The sequence below is a fragment of the Pyrus communis genome, chromosome 5 (genome assembly GCF_963583255.1).
Source record: "Pyrus communis chromosome 5, drPyrComm1.1, whole genome shotgun sequence".
NCBI classification, from domain to species: Eukaryota; Viridiplantae; Streptophyta; class Magnoliopsida; order Rosales; family Rosaceae; genus Pyrus; species Pyrus communis.
Window position 1 is genome coordinate 28002509 of NC_084807.1, and position 18070 is coordinate 28020578.

Genomic DNA, 18070 nt, shown 5'->3' on the forward strand with positions numbered 1-18070 from the left:
CAATGAACAGACATAATTACAAGATCCTCGTAATCTTCACAAAATGAATCCGGCAAGAATCATTTTCCAGATAATAAATTCAGAAATTTTGATTTCCCAATAAGAAAAAAGTAGACGGATAACATTTTTTTATTTCTTATTTTTATCAACAAAAATGATCGAGTAATCAAGGAAGAACCGAAGAAGTACATAAGAACAAGTGTGATACTGGTAAAACTCTCACAAACACAGAGAACTATGGAGGCGGCAGCTATAGTTTTATATCCATCACCACCAATTGGCCACTTGATCGCCATGGTAGAGCTAGGCAAGCTCATACTCACCCGCCAACCTTCTCTGTGCATTCACATCCTCATCACCACCCCGCCCTACCGCGCCGACGACACCGCCTCATACATCACCTCCGTCTCCGCCGCCACCCCTTCCCTCATCTTCCACCACCTCCCCACCATCTCCCTCCCTCCCTCCCTCACCTCCTCCCGCAACCACGAAACCCTAACCTTCGAACTCGTCCCCCTCAACAACCCTTACGTCCACCAAGCCCTCCTCTCCATCTCCCACAGCTTCTCCATCAAAGCTTTTGTCATGGACTTCTTCTGCGCTCTCGGGCTCTCCGTCGCCACCGAGCTGAACATCCCCAGCTTCTTCTTCTTCACATCCGGCGCTGCCTTCCTCGCCAGCTTCCTCTACCTCCCCACCATTCACAACATCACTGACAAAAGCCTCAAAGACCTAAATACCCTTCTCAACATTCCAGGAGTCCCGCCGATGCCTTCCTCCGATATGGCGAAACCGACTCTTGACCGAAGCGACAAGGCGTACGAACATTTCCTAGCAAGCTCAAGCCAGTTCCCCAAATCAGCTGGGATCATCGTAAACACGTTTGAATCTCTCGAATCTAGAACTCTCAGAGCAATATCGGACGGTCTGTGCTTGACCGAGAACATTCCCACGCCGCCGGTCTACCCCATCGGACCGCTGATTGTTTCCCACGGCGGTGGAGGCCGCGGGGCCGAGTGTTTGAAATGGCTGGACTCACAGCCAAGTGGAAGCGTGGTGTTCCTCTGTTTCGGGAGCTTGGGATTGTTTTCAAAGGAGCAGTTGAAGGAAATTGCGATTGGGTTGGAGAACAGTGGCCACAGATTTTTGTGGGTGGTCCGTAATCCGCCAGCCCAAAATCAAATTAAGGTGGCCATTACAGGCCAGTCCGATCGGGAATTGAAATCTCTACTCCCGGACGGGTTCTTGGATCGGACCAAGGACCGGGGGCTCGTGGTCAAGTCGTGGGCCCCGCAAGTGGCGGTGTTGAATCACGACTCAGTGGGTGGGTTTGTGAGTCATTGCGGGTGGAACTCGGTGTTGGAATCGGTGTGTGCCGGTGTGCCGATTGTGGCTTGGCCGCTCTACGCCGAGCAGAGATTCAATCGAGTGGTTTTGGTGGAGGAGATTAAGATTGCTTTGCCGATGAACGAGTCAGAAGATGGGTTTGTGAGAGCGGCGGAGGTGGAGAAGCGAGTTACGGAGTTGATGGACTCGGAGGAAGGCGAGGTGATGAGGAAGCGTACAAAGGCTATGCAAAACGAAGCACATGCGGCGTTGGGTGAGACCGGGTCGTCTGGGTTTGCATTGACTAAACTACTTGAAATGTGGGGCACAACTGGCTCGAGCAGTTCCACGAAAGCCCCCAGGCAATTCACTGTTTAATTCATTTAATGATCAGTAACTGTTCTTAATGAACAGTAATTAGCTTTTACATCTTCACCTCTACATTGAATAGTCTTGATAATAAACAATAAAATATTAATATTTTATTTATTTATAAAATAATACAAAATAACGATTAACGCGTTCACACTTATATGCTTGTCGATGTCGTGTGTCAATGTGGGTGACCACTATATATATCCCTCCATCACCTTCTCACTAATAGTAGGTGCAAATATTTTAATATCCCAAATCAAATAAAATTTGCACTTTTTTACCTTTCTTCTTCAATCTCTTTCTTTTTGCATATCAAAATCAAAAACCCAAATTTTCAAATCCAATCCAACTGAAAAACGGGTTCCAAATTTTGTCAATTGTGGGTTTTGGAGAAACAAAGAAAAAGAGACATAATAAAGGAACCCAGAAGAAAAAAGGTCAGAAATTTTACAAGATATGTCGTCTGTATGTCCATCCTCGTCACCGGCGCAGCCGGTTTCGTCGGAACCCATGTCTCCCTGGCCCTCAAAAAGCGTGGAGACGGCATCATCGGAATTGACAACTTCAACAGCTACTACGATTCGTCGTTGAAGAAGGCTCGTCGGTTGCTCCTCAAGACCCACAACGTTTTCATCACTGAGGGTGACATAAACGACAATCGCCTTCCAAACAAGCTGTTTGATGCAGTGGCGTTCACCCATGTGATGCACTTGGCGGCTCAGGCTGGCGTCCGGTACGCCATGGAGAACCCCCACTCTTACGTCCACAGCAACATCGCCTGCCTCGTGACGCTTCTCGAAGTCTGCAAATCGGCCAATCCTCAGATGTCCATTATTTGGGACTTGTCTAGCTCTGTCTACGGCCTAACACAAAAAATATAAAAAACGTGGTTGAAGTCGTCCTGACATCAGCCCATGTCAGACTGCCTTCGGGTGCTCGGGCCGGCACAAATCCACGGGCCTCTCCCTTGGGCCTGCTCGAACTCACTTGCCAGCCAACGTTGGGCTTCCTCCCCCGAGCAATCAAGCCCTGTTTCGCAACCTGTCCCTCGAGCACAAGCTCCCGCTGGAGCTGCTCTTAGACTCCAGGCTGTTGGTTTATGACTTTGTAATTGTATTTCCTACCATGATTTTCTTCTTGTCGGATTTTATCAACGGAATCTCCAATTACAAATAATAATAAGTTCATGTCAATGTTAATTGTATTTCTGACCATGGTTGTCTTATTATTTTTTGTTTTAATAAATTTGGTTTGCAACATGTTAAGAGGAAAAAAAATCATTTTTATCATAAATAATTTCTCAAATTAACCCCCTCTATCGAGATGGAACATGAAATAAAAAATGGATCAATATAGTATCTGAAAATGAGTGTCGTAAATCAATATGAATCTTCCGTCACAATTCTGTTAAAAATTCTGCTATGCAGTATTGGCACATAACTAGTCCCACAAATCTAATTAAATATTGCCATGTAGGTTAAAAATATTTTTATTTTTGTATAATTAAAAACTTAGGAAAAAAAAGAAGAGGCATCTTCTCCTCCTCTCACCCTCCCAATACCTGATACTCATCTCTTTTTTCTTTCTTTCTTAAAAACTAGCATTTGCCTACACACTTGATGTGTATGAACACATTTTTTTAGAAAATGAGGAGAGAGAGAACGTGTGACATCCCACATTGCCCAGGGAAGTGATCCTTATATGTATATTCCCATCCCTACCTAGCACGAGGCCTTTTGGGAGCTCACTGGCTTCGAGTTCCGTAGGAACTCTGAAGTTAAGCGAGAAGGGGGCTAGAGCAATCCCATGATGGGTGACCCACTGGGAAGTTGCTCGTGAGTTCCCAAAAACAAAACCGTGAGGGAATGGTAAGCCTAAAGCGGACAATATCGTGCTACGGTGGTGGAACGGGCCCGGGAAGTGGTCCCACCCGGGCCGGGATGTGACAATTTGGTATCAGAGCCTAACCTTGGTCGCGTGTGTGCCGACGAGGACGTCGGGCCCCTAAAGGGGGTGGATTGTGACATCCCACATCGCCCAGGGAAGTGATCCTTATATGTATATTCCCATCCCTACCTAGCACGAGGCCTTTTGGGAGCTCACTGGCTTCGAGTTCCGTAGGAACTCTGAAGTTAAGCGAGAAGGGAGCTAGACCAATCCCATGATGGGTGACCCACTGGGAAGTTGCTCGTGAGTTCCCAAAAACAAAACCGTGAGGGAATGGTAAGCCTAAAGCGGACAATATCGTGTTACGGTGGTAGAACGGGCCCGGGAAGTGGTCCCACCCGGGCCGGGATGTGACAGAACGTGTTTGTTTTTGGTTTATTTTTTTATTTTTTTATTTTAAATATTAGAGATATTTTAACATCACCTGTAAGTGAGGTTTCAATAAAAAAGTAAAATTTGGACCTGTGAAATTACATTATTGCCCATCTTTTTTTTTTTTTTTTTTTGTGATAGAAGCAAAAGAGAGTTTCATTAATTAATACAAATTTAAACATTCCCCTCCCACCACCAGTGCTTGGGTGGGAGTTCATCATCTTCTTCCTTTCCTTTTTTTTTTATTTATTTTATTTTTAAATTTATAAAGAAAATTATTTTTTATTATTTAAATATTTTTAATCCACACACTACTACAATATATGCTATCACCGGCGGAGGACAAACCGACGAGAAATCAAATTTCTGTCGAAAATTTGGCACAAATCCGACATTAAACAATGTAATGTCGCTTTTCAATAGCGACACTATTGCTAGCGTCACGAAAAGGCTTCAGTGTCGCTTTTTGAGCTTAATCCGCCACTACACAGTGTCGCTTTAAAGCGACACTAACATTAACGTCGGTTTAAAGCGACGCATACTTACACGTGCATCAGGTATTTAATTATAAAGTATGCAGTATACTGTCGCTTTAAAGCGACATTATATTAAAATTAAATAAATAAAATATTCCTTAAACCGACGTTAGATAACAATTAAATAAATAAAATATAAAATCTAGTAACGGTCTTAACCGACACTATATTTGTTAATAATAATAAAAATAGATGGACAACTGCATGCAATTTCAATTAATTCCAACTTAAGTAAATTATATAATCAAAATTATAAATTTTAAGATCTAAATAAACATTAATGAAAATAAATAACAAAAACAATAGTGCCAAACTGTACATCTAACATTTCACATAAAATCCAAAAAGTCGTCCGTCGTAACAAACATTAAATCCGACATTACAAACATAACATAAAAAAACAAAAAGATAGACCAATTATACTGTAGTATTTAACCGACAAGAAAAAGAACCAATTAAACTACCCAACCGAATCTGCGCCTGAACGTCGTCCAGATCCTTCTGCTTGAGATCCTCCATCTGATCCAAAAATCCTCGACAAGTCCACATCAAATCCAACACCTGCAAGCATTCCAGAAAACCCCCCAACTGGAACTTCAGGAAAAGATCCACTAGGAGCAGCCATCTCAGGTCGATATACTGGCACTTGATAAGGTGGCTGCTGCATGTATGGCATGGGCTGCGCAGGCATCGGATACACAGGATATGGAGGTTGCTGATTATGGCCAGCACACGGATATGCAGGGGGAGGCTGACTTTGGCCCGACTGTTGAGGAGGTTGACTCTGGCCTGATTGTTGGGTTCCCGGGCTATACGGTGGTTGTGGCTGAAATCTTTGAAAAAACCATGCAAACAACTGATTTTGCTTGTTCTCTAGGTCCGAAATCCGTTTATTATTATTTTCGTCCCTCATTTTCAACTCATTATTTTGAGTCATCAGCAACGCCATTGAACTCTTAGATGATCTCCTGGAGGAAATTGATGTAGAAGATGAAGAAGATGCATAAGACACCATATCAGGAGTCACACCATGACCGTATCCTCTGACTCTATTATACCTCTCAGGACCCATAGTATCAACATAAACTTGGGTCCTAAGATCTTCATTATCGTCTTGGCCCGACTCAATCAATGTTTGCACGTTGCTCTCCATTGTTGACTTGCATTACAATTTTTAAAAACAAAAATTCAATTGTAAAACAGAAAAATAAGCTATAGATAATAAATACTAATAAAATCAAATACTAACACGAAAAAATCAATTACCCCTGTACGCTCCGATGTTTCATCAATCCATGTTTTATCTTTTCGTGTATGACATTCACGAAAAAAGGTTACAGGATCTGCTTCTTTCCCATGCTTCTTCCGCTTTATCAAAAATAAAATTTCATACAAACAAATTAAGCAAACCTCATACTAAAAATAAATATAATTATTTAAAATTAATCATCTCTTCAAAATGTACAATCCATACATATTCTTCCCGCACTCTTGCAAAGGATTTTGTACCAGTAGTATGGTTCATTGATTTCAATCCCCGATTAATCTTATTTTTTTCAGCAACCTCCTGAAAAAAAACGAACGAAAAAAAAAAAGATTATATTAGGCAACTTTAAAGTTATAACGAAATAAATCGTGTAAGGTTTACCTTTGTTTTGTCTCTATTCCAATATGCCAACAAATCATCCCACTGGGCAGGAATCACATCAGGAGGAGGCTCGCTGCGCACCTCTTCTGCTCTTTTAGTATAATACTTTTTTTTTAACTTATTTCTAAACTCTTTGTGCGCATGCTCCGCAATCTTAAGCGTCATATGACGGATCAAAGGCATTTTTACTATATCTGCATCTTCAAAAAAAATATTTCCCTACATACATAAAAACAAAAAACAAAAAAAATCACGCTAGTCAAATATTATTACAATCATTGACCTATTCTTCTATTTTCAACTAAAAATAAAAACATCTATATATACCTTTATTCTATTCCAGAAAGCTTCCTTATCTTCTTCCGTAACCTTACGCCAATCTTTCTCCAACGGCAGATTTCTATAGTCCCTAACCTCCGCTGCTACATGTTTTGAAAAAGCACTAGCATTATCACTAATGCATTTTCCGGACGAATCAAACGAACAAAGTTGTTTCGTCCATTTAGGAATTGAGGGTCCACGCCTCCGTTGAGATGTACCTTGTTAATACAAACACACAATTAAAAACTAGGAAACAAATGTATATTTTCAGATTAGCAATAATAATAGTTCAAACACACAAAAAAAAAAAAAAAAAAAAAAAAACTGACACTAATAACAATTCAAAAAAGAACCAGCATCACCCTCGTCCTCTTCCAAATGAAGTTCCTCAGAACGTTGATCTTCACGGGAATTATCCATTGCAAAACTTAATGGAAGGAGAAGGAAGATGGCTGAAATGGGGGAAAGAGGAAGCCAGAAATGGGGGATAGAGACGAGAGACAGAAGTGGAACACGGAAGTGAAGGGAGACAAAGAAGATTAAATATGGATAACAACTTAGTGTCGAAATATGAACACATTACGTCGCTTAAAACCGACAGAATAACTGACTAAACCTCCCCACACGTAACCTGACATACTTTTGACAGAAAGCCTGCTATACTTGTCAGTGCAAGCCTATTGCGTCGCTTTAAACCGACGTTATCTTGCATAGCGTCGAAATAAGGGCCTAGTGCGTCGTTTAAAACTAACGTTAGTTTGCATAGCGTCGAAATAAGCACAGGTTTGTGTCGCTTAAAACCGCCACTATATCTGATTTGACCTATATTATAGCCTGACATAGTTTTGACAGCTAGTCTGACATAGTTTTCAGTCATAGGTCACTTTGCGTCGAAATAAGGTCACATTGCGTCGGTTTTAACCGACGTTAGCCTGACAGGTTTTCATAACGTCGAAATAAGAGCAAGTTTGTGTCGAAATATGAAAACATTTGCTTCGAAATAAGAATTGTCTGACAGAAAATTAGTCTTGAAAGTGTATAATTTTGCATCGGTTAAAACCAGTCCAAGCATGAGTTGACATGCCAATCACTGACAAAATCTTCCAACCCATTCCCTGCAAAAAAACCGGGAAACCTCCCGCCCAACATAAAAATAAAATTTTAACTTCCCAAAAAAAAAAGGAACAAGGATAAAAACAAAAACAAAAAAAAAATAAAAAAGTTTAACCCAAAATTAAAAAATAATTAGTTATGTTATCTCATATAATATTTTAATAAACAAATTTATTAAGTTGAATCAATTTTTTTTGCACTGTAATTGTTATTTTAATTTGTTGTTATTTTGATAATTTTTTGTTGTTATTTACTAGAATGGATTAGATGAACATAATTTGAGTTGTTATGAGAAAATGGAATGAATAATATTTATAAGCATTTATGTTAAATTAACAATATTAAATATAACCTAAACTTATAATATTTAGGAATATAAGAATATATTATGTTAAATTAATTTTTTTTGCACTCTAATTGTTATTTTAATTTGTTGTTATTTTGATAACTTTGATAACATTTGGTTGTTATTTACTAGAATGGATTAAACACCATTGAACCCAAATCAAAGTTGGAAGTGTGGTGATATGTAGAGTTGCTCCACATCGGAAAGTTAATTACCCTAGATAGCTTAGAAGAGTTGAGTCACTCTCTTGTTACTTATCGCTTCAACTTTATTCATAATATTAGAGCATAATAGTGACTTGGCGTACAAGTAAACTAAGGTCATAGGGAATACGAAAAATCTAACCCAAGAAGACTTGGAATCCTAATCAGATTCTCCTATGTACACTAACGTTGATCAATTGCTTTTGGAGCTTCCCAAAGAAACCTCCTATTTAAATTACGGTTGCCATTGTAATTAATATAGTTGATAATAACTAATATATATATATATATATATATATATATATAGTGGTTGTTGAAGCCTTGATCGAAACTGGAAGGTAGCACATGCAATGAGGAAATGTACTTGATCATGACTAATTAAAGAGGGCAAATGAAACATACTCGGAGTGGGTGATGCATGGAACATTATAAAACCAGTTTAATCGTTGTCTGCATATCTCGAGACATATTATTACATGCATGTTATAAAGGCGTGCGTATATTGATCAAGTGCAATGTAACATTCAGGAAACGCAGCCTATTCATTTGTACTAAATATGTTATTGTTAATTATTTTATAAGATATATGTAAGATAAGATGTCTACCTAAAGCACATGTTTACCTTATAGAACTCCACTGATCATAAAATACTTGTTGTATCAGTTTTTAATCAAGTTAATTAATTAACTCAAAGATTGTCAGGGTCATGAACTTGTAACATTTTGACCACGTACGTATATATAATTGTGTGCAACCGAATTAATTATAAGATGAGGACCTCAGGACATGAACGCAAAGGTGGAAGACAGAAATGTTGTTATCTTACATATAAAAACGCACCGTTTTTGTCCAAAAATGGAGATAGTAAGCCAGTTTGCATTGTGATGGCTGACAATGATATCATAGTAGAGATTATGCGACCAAGTTAAATGTATTTAGAGAATTTCTCAATATTTACATAAGTAACTACAGAAAATTTAGTTATAGTGGGACTACATAACCGTCGAAATTTTTTGTCCCGTTATTTCATCCCATAATGTTTGTTTATTGCGATTTTTTTCGTATACGATCTCGAATTATATACAAACATGTTTGACGGTTGGATCGTTGAAATTAGTTTTGTAGAATGCGTATCCTATCAAAACGATAGATTCACTAACACTTAAGAGTTCATTCATATTTTCATTAAGTATAACTTAAGATTTTGTGGTATCCACTAGTATAAATATTTTAATTTGAAGATCGAATTCATTCATTGTATTCATATAGGGGTGTAAAACAATTAAATTAATAAATAATTATATATAATTATTGTAGTTTTTAGGGGTGTAAAACAGTTAAATTAATATATAATTATTATATAATTATTATAGTTTTTAGGGGTGTAAAACAGTTAAATTAATATATAATAATTATTATTAGGGGTATAAAACTGCAAATAATAAAAAATAATTATATATAATTATTATTATTAGGGTGTAAAACATTCATTGTATTCGTATAGGGGTGTAAAACAGTTAAATTAATATATAATTATTATAGTTTTTAGGGGTGTAAAACAGTTAAATTAATATATAATTATTATTATTAAGGCTATAAAACTGCAAATAATAAAAAATAATTATATATAATAATTATTATTAGGGGTAATGCATATGATTGACAACAAGTATCTTGCGTCGAAATAGTCTCATATTGCGTCGAAATAGGCTAGGGTTGCGTCGGTTAAAACCGACGCCAAGTCTGACCCACACCATTAAATTAACATTGCGTCGAAGTAGTGTCATATTGCGTCGGTTAAAACCGACGCCAATTCTGACATACCTGAAATATGCCGTCGGTTAAAAGCGACAGAAAACAAGGAAAAAAAAAAAAAAACAGAAATATAATTTTATGATACGATATCATAGCATACAAAATAAAACAAAGTCTAATTAATACAAAAAGTAATTAATATATTTATTCCCTGTCATCATCTGTTAGCTCTTCGTCGGTATTGGCATGATTAACGAACCCGGTAGGCAACGCTAATGATTCAAGAAAGGGAGTCTCTTCCACGCCAACCCTTGTATGAAAATTTTCATTATCAAGAATTCGATCATCCAAGTTCGGCGTGGCATAATCATCAATAGCATCATTATCCTCTAATACGTCAAATAAATCTCTTGGCTGAGTTCGAACAACTACGTGCCAATCTTTTTCAATCGTGTCCTCCACGTAAAATGCCTGTAATGCTTGTGATGCTAGTATGAAAGGATCCTCTTTAAATCCCAATTGATTGAAATTCACCATAGTAAATCCATATTGATCAGTCTTCATTCCTCGTGGACTTTCACTATTAACCCATTCGCACTTAAATAACATCACAGCTCGACCCCTATCTCCTGCTTCAGTAGGACCACAATATTTGACCTCGAACATATCTACAACTCTGCCATAACAATTTACTTGCCCAATTGCTCCAGGAACATTTGCAGGTACAAAGACACCACAGTTTTGATTCTTATGCTTATCATCCACAGATTTTATACGAAATCTAAATCCATGAACAATGTGACTTTTGTATCTGCTCACAACCCTACTAGGATAATTAGCTAGCCAATGCAAGTCTTGAGATATCAATGTGTCATTAGCATCATATCTTGAATTCATCTGTAATAAGTATGAAGATAAAAATTGACAGAATAACTATAAACATGTTATAATTAAAATGCAAAACAATAAATAAATAATATGATTATTATATCAACTCACATGTTGCTTGAACCATTCTGGAAATTCTTTCTTGCTTAGCTCTTTAATTTGTCGCATAGTTAACCTTTCTCGACGATATTTAGTTTTCAAGAATTCTTCATGCTGCCTACACAATTATGTCCAATTTAGATAATTATTTTTTCAAAGTTAAGAAAACCAATAAAACATTAAGACGTATGATTAAACGTTCTTACCTTCTAAATGGGCTAACTTCATCACAATTATTTAGAATGTATTTATGGCACTGATCAAGAACATTTAGATTGAGCTCCACATTTTCTCCTGAACCCATATAACATCCTTTCGAGTCAAAAATTGATAACCCACCAGATACTCCACGTCCAATACCATCTTCATTTCGGCCTCTACGGGTACGACGAGATTCAACGTCTCTAAGATACATGGAACAAAATGACAAACACTCATCCACCAAATATGCTTCAGCAATAGAACCTTCAGGATGACCCTTATTACGAACATAGCGCTTCAGTGTTTGCAAATACCTACAATTATAAAACGAAATACAAATTATTATAATTATTAATTAAAGTTATGACTACAATTGTAAAAAAATTATAAAAATTTATTCATTACCGTTCAATTGGATACATCCATCTATATTGAACAGGCCCTGCAAGCGCTGCTTCATCTGCCAAGTGAACTGGGAGGTGCACCATTATATCAAAAAATGCAGGAGGGAATATTTTCTCAAGTTGACATAATGTCAAGGCAATTCTTGAATTCAGTTGCTTAAATCCTTCCTCAGACTCCTTCTTACTACATAACTGTCTGAAAATTGCACTCAACTCTAATAAAACCATAGTAACAGCTTTAGGCAAAACCGGGCGTATTGCAAGCGGGAGTAACTGCTGCATTAAAACATGGCAATCATGACTTTTCAACCCATGTATTTTTCGTTCATTCACGTGCACACATCGCGACAGATTTGATGAATATCCATCTGGGACCCGAATAGTAGACAATACTTTACAAAACGCAGTTTTTTCTTCTCTTTTCAATGTGAACAATGCTGGAGGTCGAAATGTTCTATTTCCTTCTCTACGTGGGTGTTGACTATGTCTTATGTTCAAGAATTCAAGATCTGCACGTGCCGCCAATCCATCTTTAGACTTTTCTATATCTAGCAATGTTCCCACCACACTGTCACATATATTCTTCTCGATATGCATAACATCAAGATTGTGTCTAATCAACAGATGCCTCCAATAAGGTAGTTCATACAAAATCGATTTCTTCTTCCACTGACTGTTACTACTTGTACTGCTCGAAGCTCTTCTTCTGCGTTGCCCAACTGAAGCATCCTTGTTTGGTTTTCCAAAAGTAAATCTCAATGTAGAAAGTTCTTCGAGACATTGTAAACCAGTCCACTGCCTTGGTGCACTACGATGCTCTCGACGACCATTAAAAGTGATGGTTTGCCTTCGAAACCTATGATTATCTTCAAGAAATCGTCGATGCCCCATATAACAAATCTTGCGACTCGCTGGCAAGTAAATAGATTCTTTATCATGCATGCAATGTGGACAAGCTTTATAGCCATGTGTACTCCATCCTGACAACATTCCATAAGCCGGAAAATCACTTATAGTCCATAACACGGCAGCCTTCATCGTAAAACTTTGGTTGGAAAACGCATCATAAGTGGGAATGCCCACCTCCCACAACTCATTCAGCTCGTCAATCAATGGACGCATGTATACATCAATCTCTTTACCAGGACTGCGCGGTCCTGGTATTAACAAAGACAATAACAAATTTGGTTGCTTCATGCACATCCAAGGTGGCAAATTATAAACAGAAAGCACCACAGGCCATGTGCTATGATCATTCCTCATTTTCCCAAAAGGATTAAATCCATCACTGGCTAACCCTAATCGGACATTTCGAATTTCTGACGCAAAATCCGGATATAAATTATCCAAATGCTTCCATGCGGGAGAATCTGAAGGATGTCTCATAAACTCATCCTTAGGACATTCAGTTGCATGCCATCTCATATGTTCAGCCATATGCTTCGACATAAAAAATCGTTGCAATCGTGGTTTTAAAGGAAAATACCACATAACCTTAGCTGCGACCTTTTTCCTCGAGCTATCCTCTGCATTGGTAATTTTATATCTTGATTTACCACAAACTGAGCACACGGTCAACTCTGAAGTATCTTTCCAATAGATCATGCAATCATTGGGACATGCATCAATTTTCACATACGACAGCCCCAAGTCATTTATAAGTTTTTTTGCTTTATAACAGGATTCAGGCAAACAATCCCCTTCAGGTAACATTCTTTTAATTAACTCCAGTAAAGTGGTGAAGATCTCGTCAGGCATTCCCGCTAAACACTTGATCTGATACAATCTTACAACTGCTTCCAATTTCTTAAACTCCTTACAACCTGGCCACAAATCTTGATCTGCCTCTTCAAGCAACTTAAAAAAAGTCTGCACCTCTTCTGGACGCCCTTCCCCAATAGGGGGTTCAGTAGATGGCCCAACACCTTCTTCTGTTAATGGTTGGACAAATACATCATTAAGAAAATCATGCATGCCAATCACCTCATCTCCTGTTTCTTCTTCTCCAATTCCCACATTTTGCTCTCCAATGTTTTGCTCGCCATGATGTCACCAACAAGCGTTTTTATAATCTTTATCCATATCATACAATATGAGATGTTCAACAATGGTGTTCCTAACAAAAGAATATCGATTACAACATCTTTTGCAAGGACATCTAAACTTATCAGGACCAACACCATTTGCAACTGCTTGATCCAAAAACAAATTAATTCCAGTTGTATACGCTTCAAAATTTCGGGGTATTGTCAACCAACTCTTGTCCATATTTTACCACTTTACGAAGGTAAAATATTACGTTGACACTAAGATGCCTACAATCTTTCAATCCCTATCATGTAGGCATAACTATCAAAATTTTCAATTTCTATCTTTCACCCCTCGAACTCTATCACGATTGCAATCTTTTAATTTTCAACACCTATTATAGTAAAAACAAATTAAAATAACAACAAAAAGTTATCAAAATTATGCTCATCTAATCCATTCTAATAAATAACAACCAAAAGTTATCAAACTTATCAAAATAACAACAAATTCAAATAACAATTAGAGTGCAAAAAAAATTAATTAATATATTCTTATATTCCTAAATATTATAAGTTTAGGTTATATTCTTATATGAAAGGTTATATTCTTATATGAAAGGATATTCTTATATTATAAGTTTAGGTTATATTCTTATATGAAAGGTTATATTCTTATATGAAAGGATATTCTTATATTATAAGTTTAGGTTATATTCTTATATGAAAGGATATTCTTATATTATAAGTTTAGGTTATATTCTTATGAAAGGTTATATTCTTATATTCTTATATTCCTAAATATTATAAGTTTAGGTTATATTCTTATTAGAGTGCAAAAAAAAAAAAAATTAACATAATATATTCTTATATTACTCAATATTATAAGTTTATGTTATATTTAATATTGTTAATTTAACATAAATGCTTATAAATATTATTCATTCCATTTTCTCATAACAATTCAAATTATGTTCATCTAATCCATTCTAGTAAATAACAACAAAAAATTATCAAAATAACAACAAATTAAAATAACAATTAGCGTGTAAAAAAAAAAAATTAACATAATATATTCTTATATTACTCAATATTATAAGTTTATGTTATATTTAATATTGTTAATTTAACATAAATGCTTATAAATATTATTCATTCCATTTTCTCATAACAATTCAAATTATGTTCATCTAATCCATTCTAGTAAATAACAACAAAAAATTATCAAAATAACAACAAATTAAAATAACAATTAGCGTGTAAAAAAAAAAATTAACATAATATATTCTTATATTACTCAATATTATAAGTTTATGTTATATTTAATATTGTTAATTTAACATAAATGCTTATAAATATTATTCATTCCATTTTCTCATAACAATTCGAATTATGTTCATCTAATCCATTCTAGTAAATAACAACAAAAAATTATCAAAATAACAACAAATTAAAATAACACTTAGAGTGCAAAAAAAAAAAAATTAACATAATATATTCTTATATTACTCAATATTATAAGTTTATGTTATATTTAATATTGTTAATTTAACATAAATGCTTATAAATATTATTCATTCCATTTTCTCATAACAATTCAAATTATGTTCATCTAATCCATTCTAGTAAATAACAACAAAAAATTATCAAAATAACAACAAATTAAAATAACAATTAGAGTGACAAAATTAATTAATTCGACTAAGTTTTTATTAATTTAACAAAAATAGTAGAATTTTATCTAAGTGCTTAAATTATAATTTTTAAATAAATAAACTTGTGTATTATACAATTTAAAAATTAAAGAAGTTAGGGATACAAACCTGATTTGTTGAAGAATTTCGACGTCAACAATTCTTTATGTACTCAACCAACTCCAATAAATTTCCTACAAAAATAAATTGTAACTAAAAATTAAACATAAGAAGAGAAAATAAAAATATTATAAGCAAGAAAAACTTACTGTTGTGAAGAGGAACAAATGAATTTTGAAAACCAAAGGAGAAAGCTGAAAGAGAGAACAGAGGAACAAATGAAGTTTGAAAACCAAAGGAGAAAGCTGAAAGAGAGAGAACACGGGAGACTTTGTAAAACTTGGAAGAACGAATAAGAAAAGTGCAAGAGAAGAAAAAGAAAACACGGGGGAATAAAGAGCAACAATGTGTCGCTTACAACCGACACTGGTTTTCAAAATATATGTCGCTCAAAACCGACGCAGGATTTAAAATATTAGAATTAGTGTCGCCTAGAAGCGACACCCATAGTTTATGTCGCTTAAAAGCGACACTATTTTATTTAAAGCGACGCCAGCACTTAAAAATATTAAAATATATGTCGGTTATAAGCGACACTAAATTTTTACGTCGGTTTAAAAGCGACATAGAAATTTTATGACGCTTATAAGCGACAGTAAATACGACGTCATCTTCAGTGAGTGTCGCAAATCTCTTTTTCGCCACTATATAATATTAAACCGACGCAACAACTGACACTATTAGGTCCTTTTGTAGTAGTGACATGTCAACATTTAATTAGATTTGTGGGACTCAATTATGTGTCACATCAACACCGTTTATAATTGTGATGGAAAAACGACATTGATTTAAGACACCCGTTTTCAAGAACCACATTAATCGATTTCCAAGAATCGCATTAATCGATTTTCAATTTGAGGCATCATCTTGATGGGGTAGATCAATTTCAGGACTAGGGTCAGCCCAGTGCAAGTAGGGCGATTATCTGGGGCCTTGGAAAATCAGGGGCACCAAAAATAGATGGCGGTATATTTAAATATGTTTTCATAAGAATATAAAATTACAAAATTTTGTTAAATGATGAAGAAGTTTAACAAGAAGGGGAGGTTTCTGCTTCTTAAAATAAGGAGGAAGTCGTGGGTTCAAAATCATTAGTGTGTTTTTTTACTTTCCAATTTTGATTAATTTCTTTTTATAAGAGTACGAATTACAAAATTTGGTCAAATGATCAAGAAGTTTAACCATAAGTGGTGGTTTCTGCTATTTAAAATTAATGAGGAGATCATGTGTTCGAAATGGCATGTGTGATTTTTTTTCTTACCAATTTTTACAAATTTCTGTTTGGTTGTTAATATTTTATTACGTCCCCTTCGATTATAATCACTAGTTATTAGCTATGTGGGTTGCAATTTTTAGACATTTATTCCAATTTAAGTTTAACCTTTAACAAAGAGTATGCTAGGTTGAACAAATTGTTAGACCACATTTGCAAACCATATGACATGGCACCAGAAGAAAATAAGCACGTTAATCAATACTTAAGTAATAATCAGTAACCACATCATATGGTTTACCAAATTTGATTTAAAAATTTAATCTTCCTAGCATTAGCCTTCAATAAATTAATGTATGTATGTCTTTACCAAAAACTAGGTTTAATTCGGTGCTCATTCATTGGTTATACTTATACATATCACTTAAAGACTCGAAAATATGTATTTTCAGTCTCATATTGACACTGTTAGTAAATAAGGAAAAATCTTTGATCTTTTAAACCTTTGAGCATTTCTAAGCAACTTATTCTACCTCAACAACAAGAAGAAAGCCTTCACCTTGAATCTCAAAAATCTCAAGATAGATCATGTCAAAGACCATTTGTGATAAAAACTTTAGCGGATGGTCGTGCTAAACTAAGTCATTCATTTATTCCCGGCTGTACACCAAAAAGATTCAAACTAAGCCATTCATTTATTCCCGGCTGTACGCCACAAAGATTCATGTTGTTAGTCACCACATACCTTAAAACGCACGTAAGCCATGGCGTCAACAAATTCATCGATGGCGGACATAGTTTTAACCTTTTCCTTTAATGGTTGAAGGACTGCGTATTGCTGTTTAATCTGTAGGACATACATCTTTGGAAAATTTACGTAGGACATATATTGGTAGTTGGAAAATAAGTATGGTTTTAAATAATATTTTCAACAGTTACCGAATGGGAATTGTTATATTGACACTTCAAAAAAAATTATGACGTTTTCACATAACAATGGATAATTGGTTTTGTATAACGTCATTCTGGCACCGAGAGACATGGAAGTTATTCTCTTGGCATGGACATAGTATATATCTCTGACTTGTTTTGTACATAACAATGGATAATTGGCTTTGTATAACGTTCTGGCACCGAGAGACATGGAAGTTATTCTCTTGGCATGGACATAGTATATATCTCTGACTTGTTTTGTACTATGTGTAACACCCTAGAAATTTTATATGGAAATTAACTACGGTGATAGGTTCAAAAATGTCATAGTTATCCTTTATATTATTAACCATACTAACATTTCTCTCTTTGACGATTTTCCACTAATATTTAATCTCGATTATTTTATGGCTGCATCTAACTTCTCGTTAGACTGTCTATGTATCATTCAGAAGGATCAAGCCAATCGTAGTTCACAACTAAATAAGAAAAGTAACAATTTGAAATCTTCTTTCTTACCCGTAAGGTAGAGAACCAGCTAAGAGTTT

The 18070-nt window shown here is 35.6% G+C and overlaps 3 protein-coding genes across 3 annotated transcripts; 2 read left to right on the forward strand and 1 right to left on the reverse strand.

Annotated features, from left to right (window-relative positions):
- On the forward strand, positions 1–1845 carry LOC137734951 (UDP-glycosyltransferase 88A1-like). Its single transcript, XM_068474294.1, has one exon. The coding sequence runs from the start codon at positions 238–240 to the stop codon at positions 1702–1704; it is 1467 nt and encodes a 488-aa protein (XP_068330395.1). The 5' UTR covers positions 1–237; the 3' UTR covers positions 1705–1845.
- A 323-nt stretch (positions 1846–2168) lies between these two features.
- Positions 2169–2582, forward strand: LOC137734547 (UDP-glucuronate 4-epimerase 1-like). Its single transcript, XM_068473793.1, has one exon. The coding sequence runs from the start codon at positions 2169–2171 to the stop codon at positions 2580–2582; it is 414 nt and encodes a 137-aa protein (XP_068329894.1).
- Positions 2583–10147: 7565 nt separating this feature from the next.
- Positions 10148–13509, reverse strand: LOC137734548 (uncharacterized). Its single transcript, XM_068473794.1, has 4 exons — positions 11537–13509; positions 11137–11445; positions 10943–11048; positions 10148–10840 (listed from the first exon to the last, which is right to left on the reverse strand). The coding sequence occupies exons 1-4, from the start codon at positions 13507–13509 to the stop codon at positions 10148–10150; spliced, it is 3081 nt and encodes a 1026-aa protein (XP_068329895.1).
- Between the last annotated feature and the right edge of the window lie 4561 nt (positions 13510–18070).

Coding starts and splice junctions, on each gene's coding strand:
- LOC137734548 (XM_068473794.1), bottom strand. CDS start 13,509: ATGCATGATTTTCTTAATGATGTATTTGTCCAACCATTAACAGAAGAA. Junction 11,446..11,536: donor TGGATGTATCCAATTGAACG/GTAATGAATAAA, acceptor TTATAATTGTAG/GTATTTGCAAACACTGAAGC. Junction 11,049..11,136: donor GAAGTTAGCCCATTTAGAAG/GTAAGAACGTTT, acceptor ATAATTGTGTAG/GCAGCATGAAGAATTCTTGA.
- LOC137734547 (XM_068473793.1), top strand. CDS start 2,169: ATGTCCATCCTCGTCACCGGCGCAGCCGGTTTCGTCGGAACCCATGTC.
- LOC137734951 (XM_068474294.1), top strand. CDS start 238: ATGGAGGCGGCAGCTATAGTTTTATATCCATCACCACCAATTGGCCAC.